General features: G+C 57.3%; 1 protein-coding gene across 2 annotated transcripts in view; it reads left to right on the top strand.

The window, feature by feature from the left end:
- Nucleotides 1-1,970: 1,970 nt before the first annotated feature.
- The window catches only part of SEZ6L (seizure related 6 homolog like), a 37,992-nt gene continuing 21,232 nt past the window's right edge, over nucleotides 1,971-18,730 (top strand). For both annotated transcript variants that reach the window (XM_039724834.1, XM_039724833.1), the window contains exon 1: nucleotides 1,971-2,064. In XM_039724834.1, the coding sequence (XP_039580768.1) occupies nucleotides 1,995-2,064 (70 nt within the window). In that variant the 5' untranslated portion in view covers nucleotides 1,971-1,994. The remainder of the gene's footprint in view (nucleotides 2,065-18,730) is intronic.

Raw genomic sequence — 18,730 nt, 5'->3', positions numbered from 1 at the left:
TCCCGGGAGCACCGAGGCTCCACACCCACCCCGCTGTTTCTCCGGGTGAGATTTCACAGCCCATTAGGCGCCGGCTGCGGGAGGGAAATGATTCAAATCACAGCAGCTCTGGGGAGTGCATCCCGCGGTGCATCCTGTGGTTCATCCCAGCCAGTATCCCTACACACACTCCAGCCTCCCAGCTCACCTGAGCCCCCAGCAAAGCTGTGGAGGGACAGGAGGAGCCCAGGCAGCACAATTCCCAGCAGCAAGTCCCTTCCGCAGGTGTGATGCCCTGGAGTCAGTGATGTGATGCCCGTGGGGTGCAGGCTGGGCTCACCTGCACCCCCTAAGCCCGGCTGAGCAGCTGAAGCTTGGGTTTCACCATTCCCTCTCCATCACTAACAACTTTTGCCACTTCGTGGGCATTTCTGCATCACAAATACAATATTTGGTCTCTTTTCCTGCCTGTTTCCATGGCACTGCTGTTATTATCTGGCTATCTTAGGAGTTTACTACAATGCAGATGAGCACAATAAAAATCACTCAAGGAGAACTGCTAAATGAGAGACAACTCTTATCTTTAGCACCGGCAGGTCGGGAGGGAAGCGAGGCTGGAGCCGAGGGGGAGCAGTGCAGCCTGGGCTCGCTGTGCCACAAGCTTTGTTCGACCAAATTAAACCTCTGAGCAGGCGAGTCCCGGTTGGGTATGAGAGTAACAGCGTTAAATAACACGCTGCACCTCTCGCTGCTTTCTCTCCCTTTCTTATTTTGTTCTTCTCGAGCCTGCTGCCCAACTGCTCCCAGCTGGCAGCGGCTGGGAGTGACACCGGGAATGCAAATGACCTGCCGGCCTCTCCCCAGCACCCCCGGGGCAGGAGGGAGCTCAGCACAGAAAACGCAGCAGGATCAGTGCCCGTGCTTGGACAGCTCCTTGCCTCGGTGCGTTCTGCCTGGTGGCACCGGTGGTGACACCAGAGCGCGATGGTTGTTGCTGAGGTAACGGGATCAGTGTAATTGCTCCCGCAAAGGTAGCGGGGACTTCTCAGATGGCAGCAAACAAACTGGCTCTTTAGGGAAGAGGCTGGGGTGTGTCTCGTGGCTGTTTGACACTGGTGTTGTGCACTCGTGACATCGCTCTGGCTATTTGAGCTGACAGGCAGAGGACCAGGCGCTCTCACAGGGACGTGATTCACAGTAAACATTTCAGGGCAGGATCTGGGATTTCAGGAGAGCCAAGCCTCTGTTTCTGTTCTTCTCAAAGTCAGTGTGATTACACCGTGTGCTCTGCGGGCTCAGAGGGGCCTGCTGGGAGCCCTGGGCTGGTGGGATGGGCAAGGGGGTCCTGGGAGCCATCCAGGCCACACTTCCCCTGCAGGCGAGGAACATGAGGAGCTCTGGGGCTGGGTCCTGAGCAGGGACTGCCTGTGTGCTGCTTCTTTTGCCACAGGACTGAGGGTACCCCAGTGCTCACCCATGGCCAGCCCAGCACTACGGGGTGCCCTAAGCAGCACCCACAAACTGGGGGCTTCTGTGTGCTCAGTGCCCCCACCCCACTGAGGTCAGGCAGGTCAGAGCTGCAGCTCCCTGCAGCAGCAGGGCCAGAAGCCCTGGAGCACCCCTGATCCCAAGGGAGCCATGGGAGCCTCCCCACAGCACCCCTGCCCTATTCACAGCCTGCTTTGGGGGGCTGGAGGAGAGGGAAGGAGGGTACATCTGCCTTGAGGAGGGAGTGAGAAGGGCTTGGAGCGCTGAGGGGGCTTTGGCTGCTATAGGGGGCTTGGGGACAAGGGGCAGCGAGATGGGACAAGAGCCAGGCTGATGGGGCCCCGCAGTGGGAGCACTGCCCAGGCTGGGGGGGCACCCGGAGCGGGAAGGAGCCGAGCAGGACGGAGGAAACCGCGGGCAGCCGTGTGCCGGGAGCTGCTGCGGGAGCCCCACCGGGGCCGCTCGGTGGGGCCGGGGCGAGCGGGGGGAGCTGCGGGCGGGGCCAGCTCCGCCGCGCCCGCCGCAGGATGCCGGGGCCCCGCGGGCTCTGCCTGCTCGCCCTGCTGCTGCTGGGCACCCCCGCGGCCCCGCGCCCAGGTAAGCGGGGAGGAGCGCGGCTGGGGGCTCCCCGGGGCTCCCCGGGGCCCGCCGGCTCCCGGCTGCGGGGAGGGGGCACCGCCCGGCGCGGGGGGATGCAGCCGGGACCGGGGAGGGGGCGGCGGGAGCGGGAAGGGCTGCTGGAAGCGGCCGTGCCATTCCCGATGGGGGACCCCCCGCTTCTGCCGCTCCCCGGGCCGGGATGAAACTTCTGGCATTGCGGGGAAGCGCAGCGGCGGCGGGAGCGGCGGCGGGAGCGGGGCCCGGCGGAGCGCGGAGCTCAGCACCGCGGGGCGGACAGCTCCCGCCGCCCGGAGCGCCCCGGGAGCCGCGTCCTCGCCGGGAACCGAGCGCCAGCGGGGCCGCGGCCTCCCGGGAACCCTGCCGGACCCTCCCTCCCGCAGGGAGAGCAGCCCCGTGTGTCCCCAGCCCTCCGTGTGCCCCCAGCCCCCGGTGCCCCTCCAGCCCCCACTTCCATGTCCCCACCGGTGTTCCCGCCCCACCGTCTCGGTCAGGGGGTGTCCGTGGGGGGTGAGTGTTTATTCAGGGGCTGTCTGTTCGTCCCACGTGCCCCCCGTCCCCACGCAGACCCGCTCCCTCTCCCACTGCCGCGATGCCAGCCCCACGAACGGGCTCCGGGATGCGCCCGCGGGTGACTTGGCAAAGTCACCGCAAACTCGCGTGGGGCTTGGGGACGACTGGACCGGCGCCTGTGCCCAGTCCCTTGGCACTCAGGGATGCCAGGAGGAGGCGGCCGGGCTCGGGTGTGCTCTGGGTGGGGTTCCCAGTGTGGATTGTTCGGTGGGAGAAGGAGAGGCCAGTGTGTGCCGGCGCTGCAGTGTGCTGGGGCCTGAGGCTGCCCTCCGGGGCTGGCAGGGTGTTTGTAGCAGACACAGCCAGCTCCTGGTGTCAGGAGAGCTGCGCGGTGCTCCAGCCCCTGCTCTCGTGCTCAGATGGCGTTAAATGACTTTGACTTTTCCGTCTGAATCCTGGCTCTCCAGACAGGGACTGTATTACAGAATCCTTCCTTTCTGGGCAGCAAAACAGCAATGGATGCAGAGGGTGGCATTTCTCCCTCACCTGCACGGGTCTGTGCTCTGTGTACGTGTGGAGGAATCAGATGCAAAGTCCCTGCCAGTTCTGGCATCCTGTTCCAGCCAGGGGACACGCAGAGAGGCACGTTCCTCTGGGGTGTTACACAAATGCTCTGCTCCGGGCTGCCGGGGCTCTGTGTGAGAGCAGCAACCATCCCGGGCTCCCGGCAGAGCTGGGAAGCAAAGCCAGCAAGCACAGGCCCAGTGAGGGCTCTCAGCTCCCTCACGGCCTCGTGTGCTGAGGCAGGAGGGCTGCCCCAGTCCCACTGGGAGCATCAGCAGGCAGTCCAGCTCCCGGGAACAGGATTTGGCACAATCTGCCATAAATCTCATGGTGGAAGAACACAGTGTGCTGAACTCCTCTTTCCTTGGCAGAGAGAGGGAGCTGATAAATTGTTGACCCTTTACAAGGTTTGGTGAATTATTGCAGTAAAATCCCAACTCCTGCCTACGCAGCCTGGAGCCTGTGGCGACGTGGCAGCTCTGCCCGTGCCTGGGGGGAGTCTTGTCCATCTGTGTGCAGGGGGACACAGCCAAGGGCCCAGAGCAGCGAATCCTGCTGTTCTCCAGCTGGGGAGGAGCAGGATCAGACCCCGCAGAGAGAGATTGCTCTGCTCCATCTGCTGCTCTTTCTGTTCACGCGTCCAAGGAAAAAAAACATTTTCACATGACTCGCACCCATCGGGTGCTTGGCTGGTGGCTTTGGGTGCTCTGCACCGGTGAAGCCATTTAGATCACCAGAGAGGAGGTGTGAAAGCCTCTCCTCTGCTCCCAGCATCCGCTCACACCCACCCACCGGCGCAGAGCAGGCAGCAGAGGCACGTCCCTGCATAGGGACCCGTGCCAGGAGGCTCCGGGCAGCCTGTGCTGGAGCAGCAGCATCCCGGGAACGTGGGCACCAACCGGGGCATCTATTTGTACCCTGGAATGGTGCAGTGGGCAGACAGGGGGGGTTTGTGGGCAGCAGAGTGCAGACAGGGCAGTGCTGCCCGTGCTGCCCATGCGGGCACTGGGGATGAACAGCTGAACCCCTGGGAGATCCAGGGTTTCTAAATACATTTGGGATGTCCAATACAGGCTGTGATGAGAGCAGCAAACCCTGCTGAGGCTGCAGTGCTGGGAGCAGAAATGCTGAACTTTGGGCTCCTCTGCACCCCCAAAGTCTGCACCCTCCCTTCTCTTCTTCGAGGCACTCCTGCGGTGGCTGTCACAGGCCAGCAGCAAGGACAGAGATGCCCCTGGCTCTGTGGCGAGCACGGCACCACGGGGGGTGTTTCCAGAGGATCAGGTGTGTCCGGCAGGAAGGAAAACAGAGCGTGAACTCGGCGAGGGCTGCAACAAGTGCGCGGTGAGCTCTCGCGGCAGCACCCCGAGCAACGAGATAACAGCACCGAGCCTGGCTGCCAGCACAGATAACAGCAGTGGGGATTGTCTGATGGAGAGCTATCAAAGGCCATGGCAAATGGCTCCTCTTCCTTCTCTCCTCCTTGGCAGAAAGGACGAGGAGAGCCTGGATCAGGAGGAAATGAAATTAGTCTCTCTCAGCCCTCTGCTTCTCCGGTATTTTTTGACGTTATGAATATACAAAGATGCCATTTCAAGCGCAGTTTTGTGGATGTCACAGTGTCACAGACATTTCCTTCTGTACATTTTTAACTTCTCCTTCACTGAGGAATCTGGGAGCAGGATTTAGGGCTGAGGAGCCAGGCTGCGCCGAGTCAGCTGAATGTGCTCCCTTGGCATCCAGAACGGCAGCAGAGATCTTGGAATAGCAAACCGTGGAAAAAGGGAAGTGTGTGATCCATCCCTTGGAAGTCAGGTGGTGCTGGGATCGGAAGTTAATGGGTAATAAGTGATGGATGAGGCAGACGAGTGCCAGGGCATTTCTGGAAAGGCAACGTGGGCATCCAAACGGGCTGGTGTGAGCGTGGCCCATCCTGCCAGCAGGCAGGGATGTTCCCTGGGTATTCCAGGTCAGTGCCGAGTGCCGGGGTGCTTTGTTATCCCATTTTGTACAGACAGTTGTTTTTTTAATGAAATAGGCTTTGTCTGATTAAATAACACACAGCTTTTGATGTAGACTACAAGCAGCCTCAGAAATCTGTGTATTTTCCATCCTCTGTCACTGTGATGAGCACAGCTGCTTCCAGTGGGCTTTGGGAACAAAAAAAATGAAACCAGAGTAACCTTCTGTGAGCAATCCGAAAGTTATTTACTTGATGCGATTTTATTTCTCAAATATTTGAAAGTGGTTACTGAGCAGTAAAATAGGCTCCAAGGAAATCCTGTTACAAAACACAGGCTCTATTTTAATTAGCATGACGTGAGCGACACGGCTGGAACCGGGGCTGCCACCGAGTGCATCTTTCAGGAGCTCGGAGATGTCTGTAGGAAACACGGCATGAGCACCGGCTTTCCAATTTTCCAGTCCATCAGGATGGATTTACACTCTTGTCAGGGGTATGAAATTGCTGGATGTGGTGCTGAGAGTTGTGTGTCTTTCACCACTTGACTCGCCCAGGCTCTGCGAGGTGGGGACGTGCCTGTCCCTGCTCTGGTCCCTGCCACAGGAGGGGCAAGGGGACACCCCAACAGCACCCAGCCCTCTGCCCTTGCCAGGGCAGGATGAGCACCAGGATGAGCCACCCTGGGGACCAAGGGCAACACCTGCCAGGCCCCTTCTGGCAGGGCAGAATGTGGGGCCAAAGCCAGCAGAAACCTCGGGGTGCAGCTGGTGCCAGCCCCTGGCAGTGGGGAAGGGGAGCTGCCACCCCCAGCTGGTGCACCCCAAACCAGGGGCCAAAGGCAGAGTGAGGGAGGCTCGTGGGGTGAGAGAAGCTTTGGCATCACTCTGGCTCAGGCTGCTGCCCTTCAGCTGCTGCTCAGAGCTGTGTTCCATGGCTTTCCAGAGCCCTTCCCAAAAGGAGCTGCTCCACGAGATGGCTTTTCCTGCTGCTGCACGAGTGAGTGGTGCTGGATTGATGGGATGCAGGGCGCAGATCTGCCTGGTGCAGGTGCCTCAGCTGCAGCCCTGATGCAGTGGCAGGGAGCTCAGCCTGCAGCAGGAAGGGAAGGAGAAGGGCTCTGCAGCAGGAGCCCTTCCTGCCGAGGTGCTCAGGCAGGGAAGGTGTCCTTCATTCCAGGGGACAGGCTGCCAGCTCCTGCCTGTCTGTCTCCTTTCACAGCTTGTTAACCGACAAGTTGTTAAGGATGTTCTCGCTCTGTCCCACGGGGCCGGCCCCTCTCTATCCACATCCTGCTCTATCCACATCCTGCTCTACCCACGGATAAAAATACCTGCACAATGGAAAAGGCAGCCAGAGAGAGGAGTGAAGCTGCGAGAGGAGCAGCCCTGCAGACACCAAGGTCACTGAAGGAGGAGGAGGAGGAGGAGGAGGTGCCCGTGGTGCAGCCCAGGCTGAGGCAGCTGCGTCCCTGCAGCCCATGGGGATCCACAGGGAAGCTGAGATCCACCTGCAGGCCTGGAGGAGCCCGTGCTGGAGCAGGATCCTGGCAGGATTTGTGTGGCCATGCAGAGAGGAACCCACGCTGGAGCAGGTTTGCTGGCAGGACTCGTGAGCCCGTGGAAGGGATCCAGGCTGGAGTATCCTATTCCTGAAGGACAGACCCTGTGGAAAGGACCCACGCTGGAGAAGTCCATGGAGAACTGTGAGAAGGACTCAGGGTGGGAAGTTCATGGAGCAATGTCACTTTGGTGGGCACCCAGCATCCATCCAGTGTCAACCCAGCACCTCCACAGGGTCAGCTGCGCTGCTGGGAAGATGGAAAACAAATCAACCTCTGCTGCTCAGCTCTGTTACATCTTGGATTTCATCTGTAAGGATTTCATCCATAAGGATTTCCAAAATCAGAGGACAACCATGGAGCTGGGTTGCTGGAGGAGCCAACAGGAGTCTGGGAGTGAAGGGCAAAGCTGGGAGCAGGGGAGGCTCATCTTCCATCCCAGAGAGGGATGTGCTGTGGGTGTCCAGCAGAGCCCTGGCATTGGCTCAGAACCAAGTGCAAGTGTTGGTTATCTCTGCCTTGGATCTGCACCCCCAGTCCCTGAGGTTGGGGGATTCTTGAGCAGCCACAACCAGTGCATGTGACCTGGGACACCCCAGGACCCCCCAAAACCCAGGGGATGTCAGGGAGGATCTGCCAGGAGCTGTAAAGGTGGAGGCTGTGTCTGTGGGGAGCGTTTCTCTGGCGCTGTGGGGAGGTCACCATTCCTGCCCCGGTGTCATTGCTGGGTGTCACTGCTGGGAGCGAGTGTCACACTGCTCAGCTGCACTGAGCTCCAAAGCAGGGATCCAGCCAGGCTCCTGCTCCTGGGGAGCCAGCAGGGGCACCTGGATCCAGCCCTGGGATGGGGACCCTTGGCTGCAGTGCTGTGGTGGCTCCGGGCTGTCCCCAGTCAGGGGATGATGTTCCCAGGGTGCTGAGGAGCTGATTTCCCCTCTGTTCCATCTTTTTGCTTGCTGGAGCTCCCACCAGTGGTGCAGCTGCAGCTGGCCGGCTCCCAGGGCACAGCCCCGACTCAGACATCTCTTTTATTCCTTTTTCCTCCTTTTCCTTTCTCTGGGAAGAGGCCAGAGCAGCAGCTGACCAGCCCTGAGCACGGCTGAGCCTGGAGCTCTCCTGCTGCCCAGCGAGGAGGCTCTGCCTGGATTCCCAGCTCTGCCTCCAGCAGGGGCAAGCACGGATTTGCCCAGATTTTCCTCCCTTTTCCTGGCCCCAGGAGCCCATGGACTGCAGTAAATTTTCAACCCCCAGGAAGCCCAGGAGGCTGGGCAGGGGCCTGGCTCTGTGCCTGCTCCAAGGCATTGGCACCCCAGGACAGATGGCTGCAGCAGGAAGGTGCAAGGAGACTTCAGGGAAGCTCAATCCAAGCTGCTGGCGGCGCAGAGGGATGGGATGAGCAGCCTGGCCACTCAGCCCAGCTCCCAAGGCACCATTCCAAGTGCAAAGCTTTAGTCTAGGAAGGAAATTTGGTGCCAAACGCGAAGGCATCCAAAAAACTCGAGCACGACAGAAGGGGTAGCTGTGGGATGGATCCCAGAGCGGCGTCATCTGCTCGGCAAGGAGGATTCTCACCCTCGGCCCCGTCTCTCTGTCTTGCACGCTGGGCTGGGATGTGCCAAACCCGGGAGCTGAGGGGCCAGGAGCACCCCTGGGGAGGGTGGCTGTGCAGGGGGACCAGCACGAAGTGGCCCCCAGGGGACACTCAGCTGGCACTGCCACGTGGGGCACAGCAGGCTCAGGAGCAGCGTGGCGGGTGAGGGAATGTTCTGGAAAGCGGTCATCTCGGGGCAGGTTCGGAGCTAGTCAGAACGGCTGGAAATATTTAAAATTCAAGGGAGAATCTCCATCTGACGTTTTTGGGTGGATTAATGGAGCATGGCAACATTTTGTGGATGAGATGCTTCATCTCGGGCAGAGTGGTGGCTGGGGGACAATTCTGAGGACATCGCTGCTGATGTCCCCTCTGCCACCCTGCATCTGTTCCATGACGATGGGGCTGCACAGGAACGGGGCTTGCATCTCCTGATGCTGATTTAAATGCAATTTCAGTGAAAACCAGGCTTTTCCTGACAGTCCTGAAATTCCATTTGCAAAGATACCAAGTCCCTAAATTGACAGACCACTCTGGCATGAGCCCTGAGAGCTCCCAGTGCTCCCAGCACATCCCTGCCCACTGCAGGAGTGCTTGGCAAAGTCCTCTTGGACACATCCAGTGCCATCCTTGCAGAGCTCAGACTATTCCCAGCATTGTCAGGGTTAATCTCTTCTGGTGCAGGGACCAGATTCTGGAGAAACACTGCCCAAAGCAGCCACCCACAGCAAAGCCATCCCAAAATCTGGGGCCCCAAGGCAAGGAAAGGCTCCTTTCCAGGGCACACAGCCCCCACCAGACAATGTGTCTGCCTTCCCTCCTTATCCATCCCCATTATCCACGCAGCAGTTTTTAAATTGCTGCTGGACACTATATTTACATAAATATGTGAGCCAATGAGGTCTAAAACCCTGGTGAGCCCTAAATGGTGAATTAGGTTTTTGGAAAGAGGATTTTATCAATTTACTGCGAGTGCAAATCAACAGAACAGAATTTACAAACCCATCAAAAAAGCGAGGTGACAGTTTGGAATTAATCCTCTGCCCCAGGCACAGGATGTACCTCCACAAACATCTCCCAGCATAAATATATTTGAGAAATAGTGGAGGAAAACGTAACTCCTAATGCCTGAGCACGCTGGCGGCGGCAGCAGCGGGAGATGAATGGAGTTAATGTCATCGGGAAGGTGCTGCCGCCTCCTGCTTTATTTTTATCCAAGACTCAGCGCCCAGCCTGCGCTGAGATATTGCAGTTTGTCTTTGTGCCAGAATTTCGCCCGAAGAAAATCTCCCCGATAATCGCTCTTCCTCATGTGGTCCTTTAAAAAAAAAGAAAAAAAAAGAAAAAAAAATAAAAAAAAAAGAAAAAAAAAATTAATTCCGTTCCTCCTCCCTGGCTGGAGAAGCCCCGGAAGGCTGAATGTCCCCGCGGGTTGGATGTGGCTGGGGGACGGATTTGGGACAATAACTGGCACTTTTGGGGCCATTTGGGCGCAGGGATCAGCGATGTCCCCAGGCTCAGGGGATGCTGCTGGTGCTGCGGTCCTTTCCTGGGGAAGCCGAGCTCTGGCACCTGCTGGGCCACGGCGCTGCTCCTTCCTTAGGGACCGAGCACAAACCGCGTCCAAACCCAGCCCAGCGCCCTAAAGGCACAGAAATCCCCAATTCCTGTTCTCCCGGGCTCATCCCCCAGCGGGACGGGTGCGAGGGGCTGCTCTGCTGCCCCCTGAGGGGCTCCGGGCTGCCACCGAGATGGAATCAGCGAGGCAAAAAGCAGTAAAAGCCAAACTTCTCCAGCTTTCTAATCACAAGTAGAAAGGCTCCTTTTCAGCTTTTGTTTGCAGCTCGCAGAGGAGCCCGTGGCTGCCAGCGGCAGAGATGCTGGCTTTGTTGTGGAGATGACTGTGAAGGACACAGGCTGTGTTCCCATTTAGGAATGCATTGAGGCTTTCTTGGAATTCATTAGGAAAGGTAGGGAGGGAAGGGTGCAGCAAAACAAGAGTCCTTGCCGCTCCCCAGGGGAAGAGCTTTTCAGTTTTTCCACTGCAAAACGTCTTTTTGCAACATTAAATTGGAAAGTGGTTCTGTTCCTCCAGCGGGGCTCACCTGCGAGAGTGGGGAGGAAGGGGAAGGGGAAGGGGAAGGGGAAGGGGAAGGGGAAGGGGCCCACCCTGCAGTTGTTCCCCAGCATCACCAGGCTCTGTTCCCAGCAGGAGCCCCCTCAGACCCATCCCGTGTATCCTGGACAGCTCTGCTAGAGCTCAGCATGGAATGGTTTGGGTTGGAAGGCACCTTAAAGCTCATTTTTTTTCCACCCCCTGCCATGGGCAGGGACACCTTCCACTAGCCCAGGTTGCTCCAAGCCCTGTTCAACCTGGCCTTGGACACTTCCAGGGATGGGACAGCCACAGCTTCTCTGTGCCAGGGCCTCACCACCCTCCCAGGGAACGATTCCTTCCCAATATCCCATCCATCCCTGCCCTCTGGCAGTGGGAAACCATTCCTTGTGTCCTGTCACTCCATCCCTTGTCCCAAGTCACTTTTGAGCTCTCCTGGAGCCCCTTTAGGCCCTGCCAGGGGCTCTGAGCTCTCCCTGGAGCCTTCTCCTCTCCAGGGGAGCACCCCCAGCTCCCCCAGCCTGGCTCCAGCCCGGCATCCACAGGGTGACCTGGCTCCTTGTCCCCAGGGGCACATTGTCCCCGAGGGCACAGCCTGAACTGAGTCACACAGACATCATCTCCTCCCTTCAGTGGCTCAGGTATCCGCTCATGGGGGAGGGTTGGATTTTTCCACATTTCCACTCCACGTGCACCCAACCAGCCTCAGGAGCAAAGTCTTTCTTGAATTATACAGTGTTACATCTCTGCTCCAAGGAGAAACCGATGCAGAAACCGAGCCTGCCCAGAGCCAGTCACCTCAAACAGGGGGTCAGCTCTGAAAATTCCTTCCCCAGCCCCCCAGCACCATCCCCAGCTACAGCCCAGAGCTTTGCCTCATGGAAAATCCAAGTTTTTGGATTTTCCATTGATTTGTGTTGACCTCCTGGTGCTCAGAGATGGGGTGTTGTGTTTACCCTGAGCCAACAGCCCCACCTGGGGCCTCCTGCCTCCATCCAGCTGCTCCTGGCTCTGCTGCCCCGCGGGGTTCCTGCCCAGGAATGTGGCTGTCCCTGCAGGACAATGTCCAGGGTGGTTTTTGCCAGGGGCAGGTGGTGGTGGCACAGCCCAGGAACCCTTCAGCCCAATCCCTGAGCGCTCAACATTGTGTGTCAAAAAGGCAGTGCTTAAACCCAGATTTATGTCTCAGATGTGCCTGTTTTAATCATACTACAGTGCTATCAAAAGGACATTAAAAATGATGATTACCCTCCAGGAGCATAAACAATGGCAGCAGTGACAAAGCCCTGGTCCCAGGCGGGTGGCACACGCCTTTGTGTAATTGGACAATTCATTACCTGCTGGGGAGAAGAGCCAGGTCCTTCCTCACCACATTTTCCCATCACCAGGGTGGCTCAAAAATGACATCAGGAGGAAATCTGCCCGGCCAGCAGCAACAGGAGACCAAAGGGCTGCCCACGAGGGAGTGCAATGCTCCCCAAGCCTCTCCCCAAAACCCCCTGAGGCAGGGCTGGGGGTACAAACCACCTCCAGGGGTGAGATTTAAAGGTTTTCTCTTAACTCAGCCCAGCTGTGCTTCAGGAACAGCCAGCCCATCCCTTCCATGGCTTTCTGATGTTGATGTTCAGGGGATTTTTGGGGGTAGAGGAAGGTGACGTTGCCTAGTGCCTTACAAGGGAGATGCCTTTCCCTCAGCATCCTTGGAGCTGTTCCCAAGGTGAAGGTGGTGGCAGCAATGCCCCATGGGCACAGGGGAAGGTGACACAGGAGGGACATTCCCTGCTGGCCACCAAGTCCCCTTGGTTTGTTTATGATACCCTTTTAGCCTTCTGTTCCTCACTTTTGGGGAATCCAGGGGTTTTGTGGGTGCTGCTCTGGGCACAGGGAGGGGTCTGGGTGTCCCACAGCCCCTCAGAATCACCAGCTGGGCACAGCACCCTCAGCAAAGCGTTGTCCTCTCTGTTCCCAGTGCTCCTGCAGCCCCCAGCACAGCCTGTCATTGTCCTTTCTGATAGAACCCAGATCAATCAAACAGAATAATAGAGCAGAGGTCAAGGAAGGCTGTTCCTTCCCCGGGGAACAAGGAGCTGCTTTCGTCAGAAGTGCCGGGGAGCCAGCTTAATTGTTCCAAATCTGAGAAATTATGAACGTGCCTGATAATTGTGTGTCCTCCTGCGCTGGAGAGGGAGGAGAGCTTTGGATGGGAGCATGGAGCAGCGGGGCTAAATCAGCTTTTAATGCCCAAAAAAACTGGTTTTCAAGGGCTGGTGGTGCCACCCATCCTGGGCTGGGAGGAAACTCTGCCTGTGCCAGCCCAGCTGGTGCTGGGTGGGAGGAAGAGGGATGGAGGAGGATGAGGAAGGATGGAGGAGGATGAGGAGGGATGGCCTGGGCTGGGAGGAAACTCTGCCTGTGCCAGCCCAGCTGGTGCTGGGTGGGAGGAGGAGGGATGGAGGAGGATGAGGAGGGATGCAGAGGATGAGGAGGGATACAGAGGATGAGGAAGGATGCAACAGGATGAGGAAGGATGCAGGAGGATGGGGAGGGATGCAGGAGGATGGGGAGGGATGCAGGAGGATGAGGAGGGATGGAGATGGATGTGGAAGGATGCAGGAGGATGATGAGGGAAACAGGAGGATGAGGAGGGAAGCAGGAGGGTGAGAAGGGATGCAACAGGATGAGGAGGGATGCAGGAGGATCTGAAGGGATGCAGAAGGGTGAGGAGGTGGCTGGAGCAGCAGACCCAGCAGGGCTGGGCACGGCACCCAGCACCAAAGCTGCTGCTCACCACGCAGGAGCACCCTGCTTCTCTCCTGACATCCTGATGGCTAATGAAAATACATTTGCTATCTGTATTAATTAAAATAAAGTGCAGCAGCTCGTCATGAGGCTCCGTGGGAGAAGCTGTACATGGGTTATCATCATCCAGCACAGCATTGTGCAGCGATGGAATTAGTTCTGCCAGGCCATCTCTAAAACACAAATCACTGATGGCTGATACAGCTGATAATTAATTATATAAAAACCAGTGGCACTGGGAACGAGGTGAGGGCTGAGCAGCAGCAGCAGCAGCCAAGGGATGGGCTCGGGGGGGTTGGGTGCTCTCAGCGTTTGGGACATGGAGGGGGTGAAGCCTGTGCTAGCCCCAAAGTGCTGCTCTGCCCCCCAGAATGACTCTGCTTCCAGTGAGAACAATTTTAAAGCGATAAAAATTGAATTTCAGCCATATCTTGCCTCAAAAGGGGTTTGTTTCTGAAGGAGTGAGCCCGTGCAGGGCACATCTGAGCACTGGGATGTGCTGGGGTTGCAGTTCCCACTTGGAGCTGCTGGCAGGATGTGCCAGAGGAGCTGCTCTGCTGCCACCCCCAAACTGGCCAGCGGCAAAAGGCAGGATATTGCTTTTTTAGAAGGAAAAACCAAGGAAAGGAGTGACACCAAGCTGGTGACAGCTGCACCAGGGCCAGGCTGGACAGGGCTTGGAGCAAGCTGTGCAAGGTGTCCCTGCCCACGGCACGGGGAGGAGCTGGATGGATTTAGGACCCATCCAACCCAAACCCAAACCCTTCTGGATTCTGATCACACCTCGCACCGCTCCAGGCTGTGGAGGAGCATTTGGGAGCCCACTGTGCCCCATCTCCCAGCCATCCTGGGCAGCTCTGAGCTGTTCCCGTGGGGCTGGCAGCAGGAATGGGAACGGGGGATGCTGGGCTGTGCCCCAGCTCCTGCCAGCCTCGCTGCACAGCCCCCGATCGATGGAGCCCAATAACTGCAGCAAGCACGGCCATCAGTGACCCTGCCTGCCCTGCCCTCCCCATGGCCAGCCCAGGCCCCTCCCCGGCTGTCAGGAGTCATTAGGCACCCGAGCTGCAGCGCTTCAGAGCAGGCAGCAGGGTCCTTTCAAGGGCACCGGGCAGCACCAGCTCCTGCGTGGCCAAAAAGGGAAAACCACTCCAGAACTGGGAAATGATAAAGCAGCAAAAGGGATTCCTGCAGTAATTCCACAAAAAGAGGTTGATTTGTTAGAGTTCACCCCCAGTTATGACCAAGCAGACCACAAATGAATTAAGTTCCTTAAGGCTGGGATCACAGAAAGGGGATGGGCTGTCACACCCGTAAACCAGGCTGTAGCCTCACCCCTGATCCTTTGGGAGCTAGCCCAGAGGGAACATGAAAACACACATTTTGGGGTTGAAAATCTTCTAAAACACATAAAAATTGTTGTAATAGGAAAGGGAATGACTGTTATTGCACAGTCAGTAGTGAGCAAATGTGAAATCTGAAGGGAGAAAATGCAAAGAAAATCATTTGGCCTGGAAAGCAGATTCCCCCTGCAAGCTGGGACACACTAATGCCAGTGCCTGTCCTGACCCTGCTTGGTCCCCAGGAGGGATAAACGGGGTCAGCACAGGGCTGGGAGGTGCAGGGGACTGGGAATCCCCAGACTGCTCCAGCCCCTCATCCTGAGCAGCTCCAGCTCTGCTGCCTCTGTGTGATCCCAGCAGCTGCATCCCACGGTGGGAAGAGCAGAAAACTCCGTGTGTGCCCTGTGCCAGATGTCACCTGTGCCACCCTCGTGGCTCTGAGGCACCTCTCCACCTTGGCAAGGTGGCCAGGACCTGATGGGCTCCAAATCCTGCCTTGAGATGCCCCAGGGCAGCTTTAGGGTAAATCTTTTGGGGTATCCCTGCACAAACCCACGGAGGAGAGCAGCCATGGGCAGCAGTGCTGAGCCACTGGGGACAAGTGACAGCCCTGAGGTGCTGCCAGCCCCTGCTCCTCTCTCAGAGCCTGGACTGGAGCCACGCTGTGATTCCTGTTACATCCTGTGAAAGAAATATAAAGAGCTGCCAAACAGATTGAGCAGAGGCAGCTCAGCTCTCCCCCAGCTGCTGCAGGGGCAGCTCAGGCAGGAGCTGAACCCTGGAGCTGCCCCAGCCAGGGAGAGCCGGGCTGTGATCTGCTCACCTGCACCTCGAATGTCACACTGTCACCTCGAATGTCACATTGTCACCTCAAATGTCACACTGTCACCTCGAATGTCACACTGTCACCTCGAAATCCCATCAAACCCAGCTCTGCAGAGAGCTGGGACAGCGGGGGAGGTTGGGAATAGTCCCATATTCCATGGCTGTGGTTGCCTGGGAGTGGGAATTATTTGTGGCCAGACACAGGAACAGTCAGAGATTGTAACCAGGCTAAACTTTGTCTCTGCAGATGTTTCAGGGCTGTGTGTCCAGGAAGTGCTTCCCAGTGCCCCCAGGAGCAGGGAGTTTGGCTGAACCCACTCCTGCATCCCTGTCAGGGCTCCTGCATCCCTCCTGGGTCCCCTCCACCAGCCCAGAGGCCGTGCCAGGGCACAGAACCCTGCCCAGCCCTTGGCTCGTGCAGCACTGGCACTGAGAGGGGCTGGCATGGCACAGTGTGCCATTCACATTCTCTGAAAAAATCCCTTCACTCAGGATTTTTCTCCTGGGAAGCTCAGAAGCCTCAGAGAAAAGGAAAACAATTTTATCTCATTTGCTTCTCCTGTGCTGTGCTCATGTGGAATGTGGTGGGAGATTGTTCACCAACAGGTGATTGTTTCACTGGATTCTGCTGTGAGTTGTTTTCACTCTTTGGCCAATCAGTGCCAAGCCGTGTCAGACTCTGGAAAGAGTCACAAGTTTTCATTATTATCTTTTTAGCCTTCTGTAAGTATCCTTTCTGTATTCTTTAGCTAGTTAATTTAGCATTCTTTAATATAATATAGCATCACAAAATAATAAATTAGCTTTCTGAGAACACAGAGTCAGATTCATTCCTTCCTCCCTGCCACGGGGATCCCTGCGAACACAACAGCAGGGGACACAGCTGGGCAGAGCCAGCCAGGCAGGACCCCCAGGATCTGCCAGGATCTCCCAGGATGGCAGCAGGAGCTGCTCTCCCAGGGCTGACCTGCTCCCAAAGGGTTAATCCCAGCACTCGCTCCTCCAGATCTGCTCCGCTGCATCTTAACAGTGATGGGAGATTAATTATTTTAGCTGCAGAGAGCTGACTAGAACGGGGTTTTGTAGCTAAATATACTCTCTCTTTAGGAACCCATTTAATTTTATGCCCTGATGTAGACGGCTGGGCTGGATGATTGGCAAAGAAAGAAGGAGCTTCTCTTCCCCCTCTTCAATTTTTAGCCTGAAAAGCTGCCAAAACACTCGATTTCCTCTCCCCAGGTGGGCCCTGAGGAGTGAACATTCCAGCTGGGGAGCCCAGGAGAGGCACAGGAGGGATCTTCTTCTGCTCCTTCATTCCTCTGGCTGCCCCTGGATCCCTGGAAGTGCCGAGGGCCAGGATGGACGGGGCTTGGAGCAACCTGGGACAGTGGAAGGTGTCCCTGCCCCTGGAACAGGGTGGCACTGGATAATCTTTACAATTATTTCCCCCTTGAACCCAGCCTGTTAATTCCTTTCAGCCAGGTCTGTCTGCAGATGTGCCTTTCTTACACTTGGTACCATAAAACCCTGTGATAAACCCAAATTATCATCTGCAAGAGTTCCTCTCTTTCCGATGGCTTTGCTGCTCCCCGGTCCCTACCAGTCAGGAATATCAGGATAATTCCTGCCCCATGAGCTGGGGGCACAGTGGGATCCAGCCAGGACAGGACAGAGATGCTGCAAATCTCCTGATTCCTCCAGAACTGGAGAGCCTCTTAAATTCCTCTTCCTCTTTATCTGCTGCTGCTCCTCCCACATTCCTTCGGAAGGAGCTGGGCAATTCCAGCCTCATCCCTGGGGGTTTGGGTGCCAGGGCTGGGGACACACGGTCTGCGGAGCCAGGGCACCACGGGCAGGTCCCCCAAAGCCACAGGTGCCCGTGCAGGCTGGCGTGGCCACAACAGACGCCTGGGAGTCAAAGTCTCATTGATTCCAGCTCCACCAAGCAGCAGTGAGGAGGAAAATCCATTTTCCTCCCAGCTCGGAGAAGTGTGTAATTTCCCGGCATCTGTCAGGGCTGTGTGGATCGTTAGAGCAGTTACAGCTCCTCGGGAGCACGGGCAGAGGGGGGAGAGGTTTGTGAGTTTAATTCCTGTACTCCTTGTGGTGTCCTTGCTCCCGAGCCCACAGGCAGCGTGGATTCTCCAGGCAGGCACAAACAGGATGGATTTGCCACTGAAGCAGGTTTCCAGGAGGGTTTTGCTGGGGGAATGTTGCCCCCAGCTGCAGCAGTCCCCATGTGGAGCCCAAACCCCCTGGCCCAGGAGCCTTCTCTCCCATGGCCAGTTTGGGGAGATTTCCCCATCTCATCCCAGGGCTGGGACCAGGTGTGGGTGTGGGTTTCTGGTGTCCCCTGGACTGTCCCAGCTCTGCGTCCCCTGCCAGCACAGCAGGTCCCTGAGCCCCTCAGCTCAGGCAGCTGGAGCTGGTGAAAATCCTCCCTCCCATCCCTGGAAGTGCCCAGGGCCAGGCTGGACAGGGCTTGGAGTGGCTCAGATTACTGGCTGGTGTCCCTGCCATGGCACAGGGCGTGGGTGAGGTGATGTTTGAGGTCCCTTCCAGCTCAAACCATTCCAGAATTTGGTGATTCCACGTTTCTCTCCTCTCTGCCCTTCCCAGCAGAGATGGGTTTGCTGCTGGGAGCGGGAGCTGGGTGGGCAGTGGGAGCAGAGCCTGGTCCTTCCTGGCCACGGCTCCTCGGGCTGGGCACCACTGCCAGCATCCTCACCCAGTAATGAGGGGTTTCCATGGCAACCTTATTTGAGCATCTCGAGTGACACAGATGTAAATTTTAAAATGAAATATTCAGACCACAGTCCTGTGAGCATAAATAAACCCCTGCACATGGGCAATTTAACAGCATTTTAAAGCAGATCCAGGACTCCCCAGGGCCGGCATGGTCTCTGTGGCATTGGGAAACTCATGGCAATGGAAAGAAAAGTGTCCTGACCTCTTTCTGCCCCAGGAATCCCAGCTGCACCCCAGCCTGAGTCCAGAGCAGCAGCAAATCAACGAGGTGTTGGTCACGCCTGCCCTGCAGAGGATGTGGCACAGAGGGACAGCCCAGCAGGGACAGCCAGGTGTCCCCTGGAGTGGGAGGAAAGCAGCTCCAAACTTTCTTGGCCTCTGCTGCACTGTCTTCCTGAGCAAAACCTGGGCATCTTTTTTCTTCTGGATTGTCTCCTGTTAATTACTCCGTGGAACAGTCCAGGTTTTCCCACTGGAGGCTCCCAGCATTTCCAGGCTGCCACCCACGCTGGGAGAGGCACCTTCACCCTGTGCCAGAGAGGAGAGCAGCTCTCTGTTTTCTCCAGCAGCGAGGGGAATGTTCACTGCAGTCCATCCACAGCCCTCCTGCCAAAAACGAGAGCAG

This window comes from Passer montanus, unplaced genomic scaffold (genome assembly GCF_014805655.1).
Source record: "Passer montanus isolate IOZ18808 unplaced genomic scaffold, ASM1480565v1 scaffold53, whole genome shotgun sequence".
NCBI lineage: Eukaryota > Metazoa > Chordata > Aves > Passeriformes > Passeridae > Passer > Passer montanus.
This window is presented reverse-complemented; position numbering and strand designations above follow the sequence as displayed.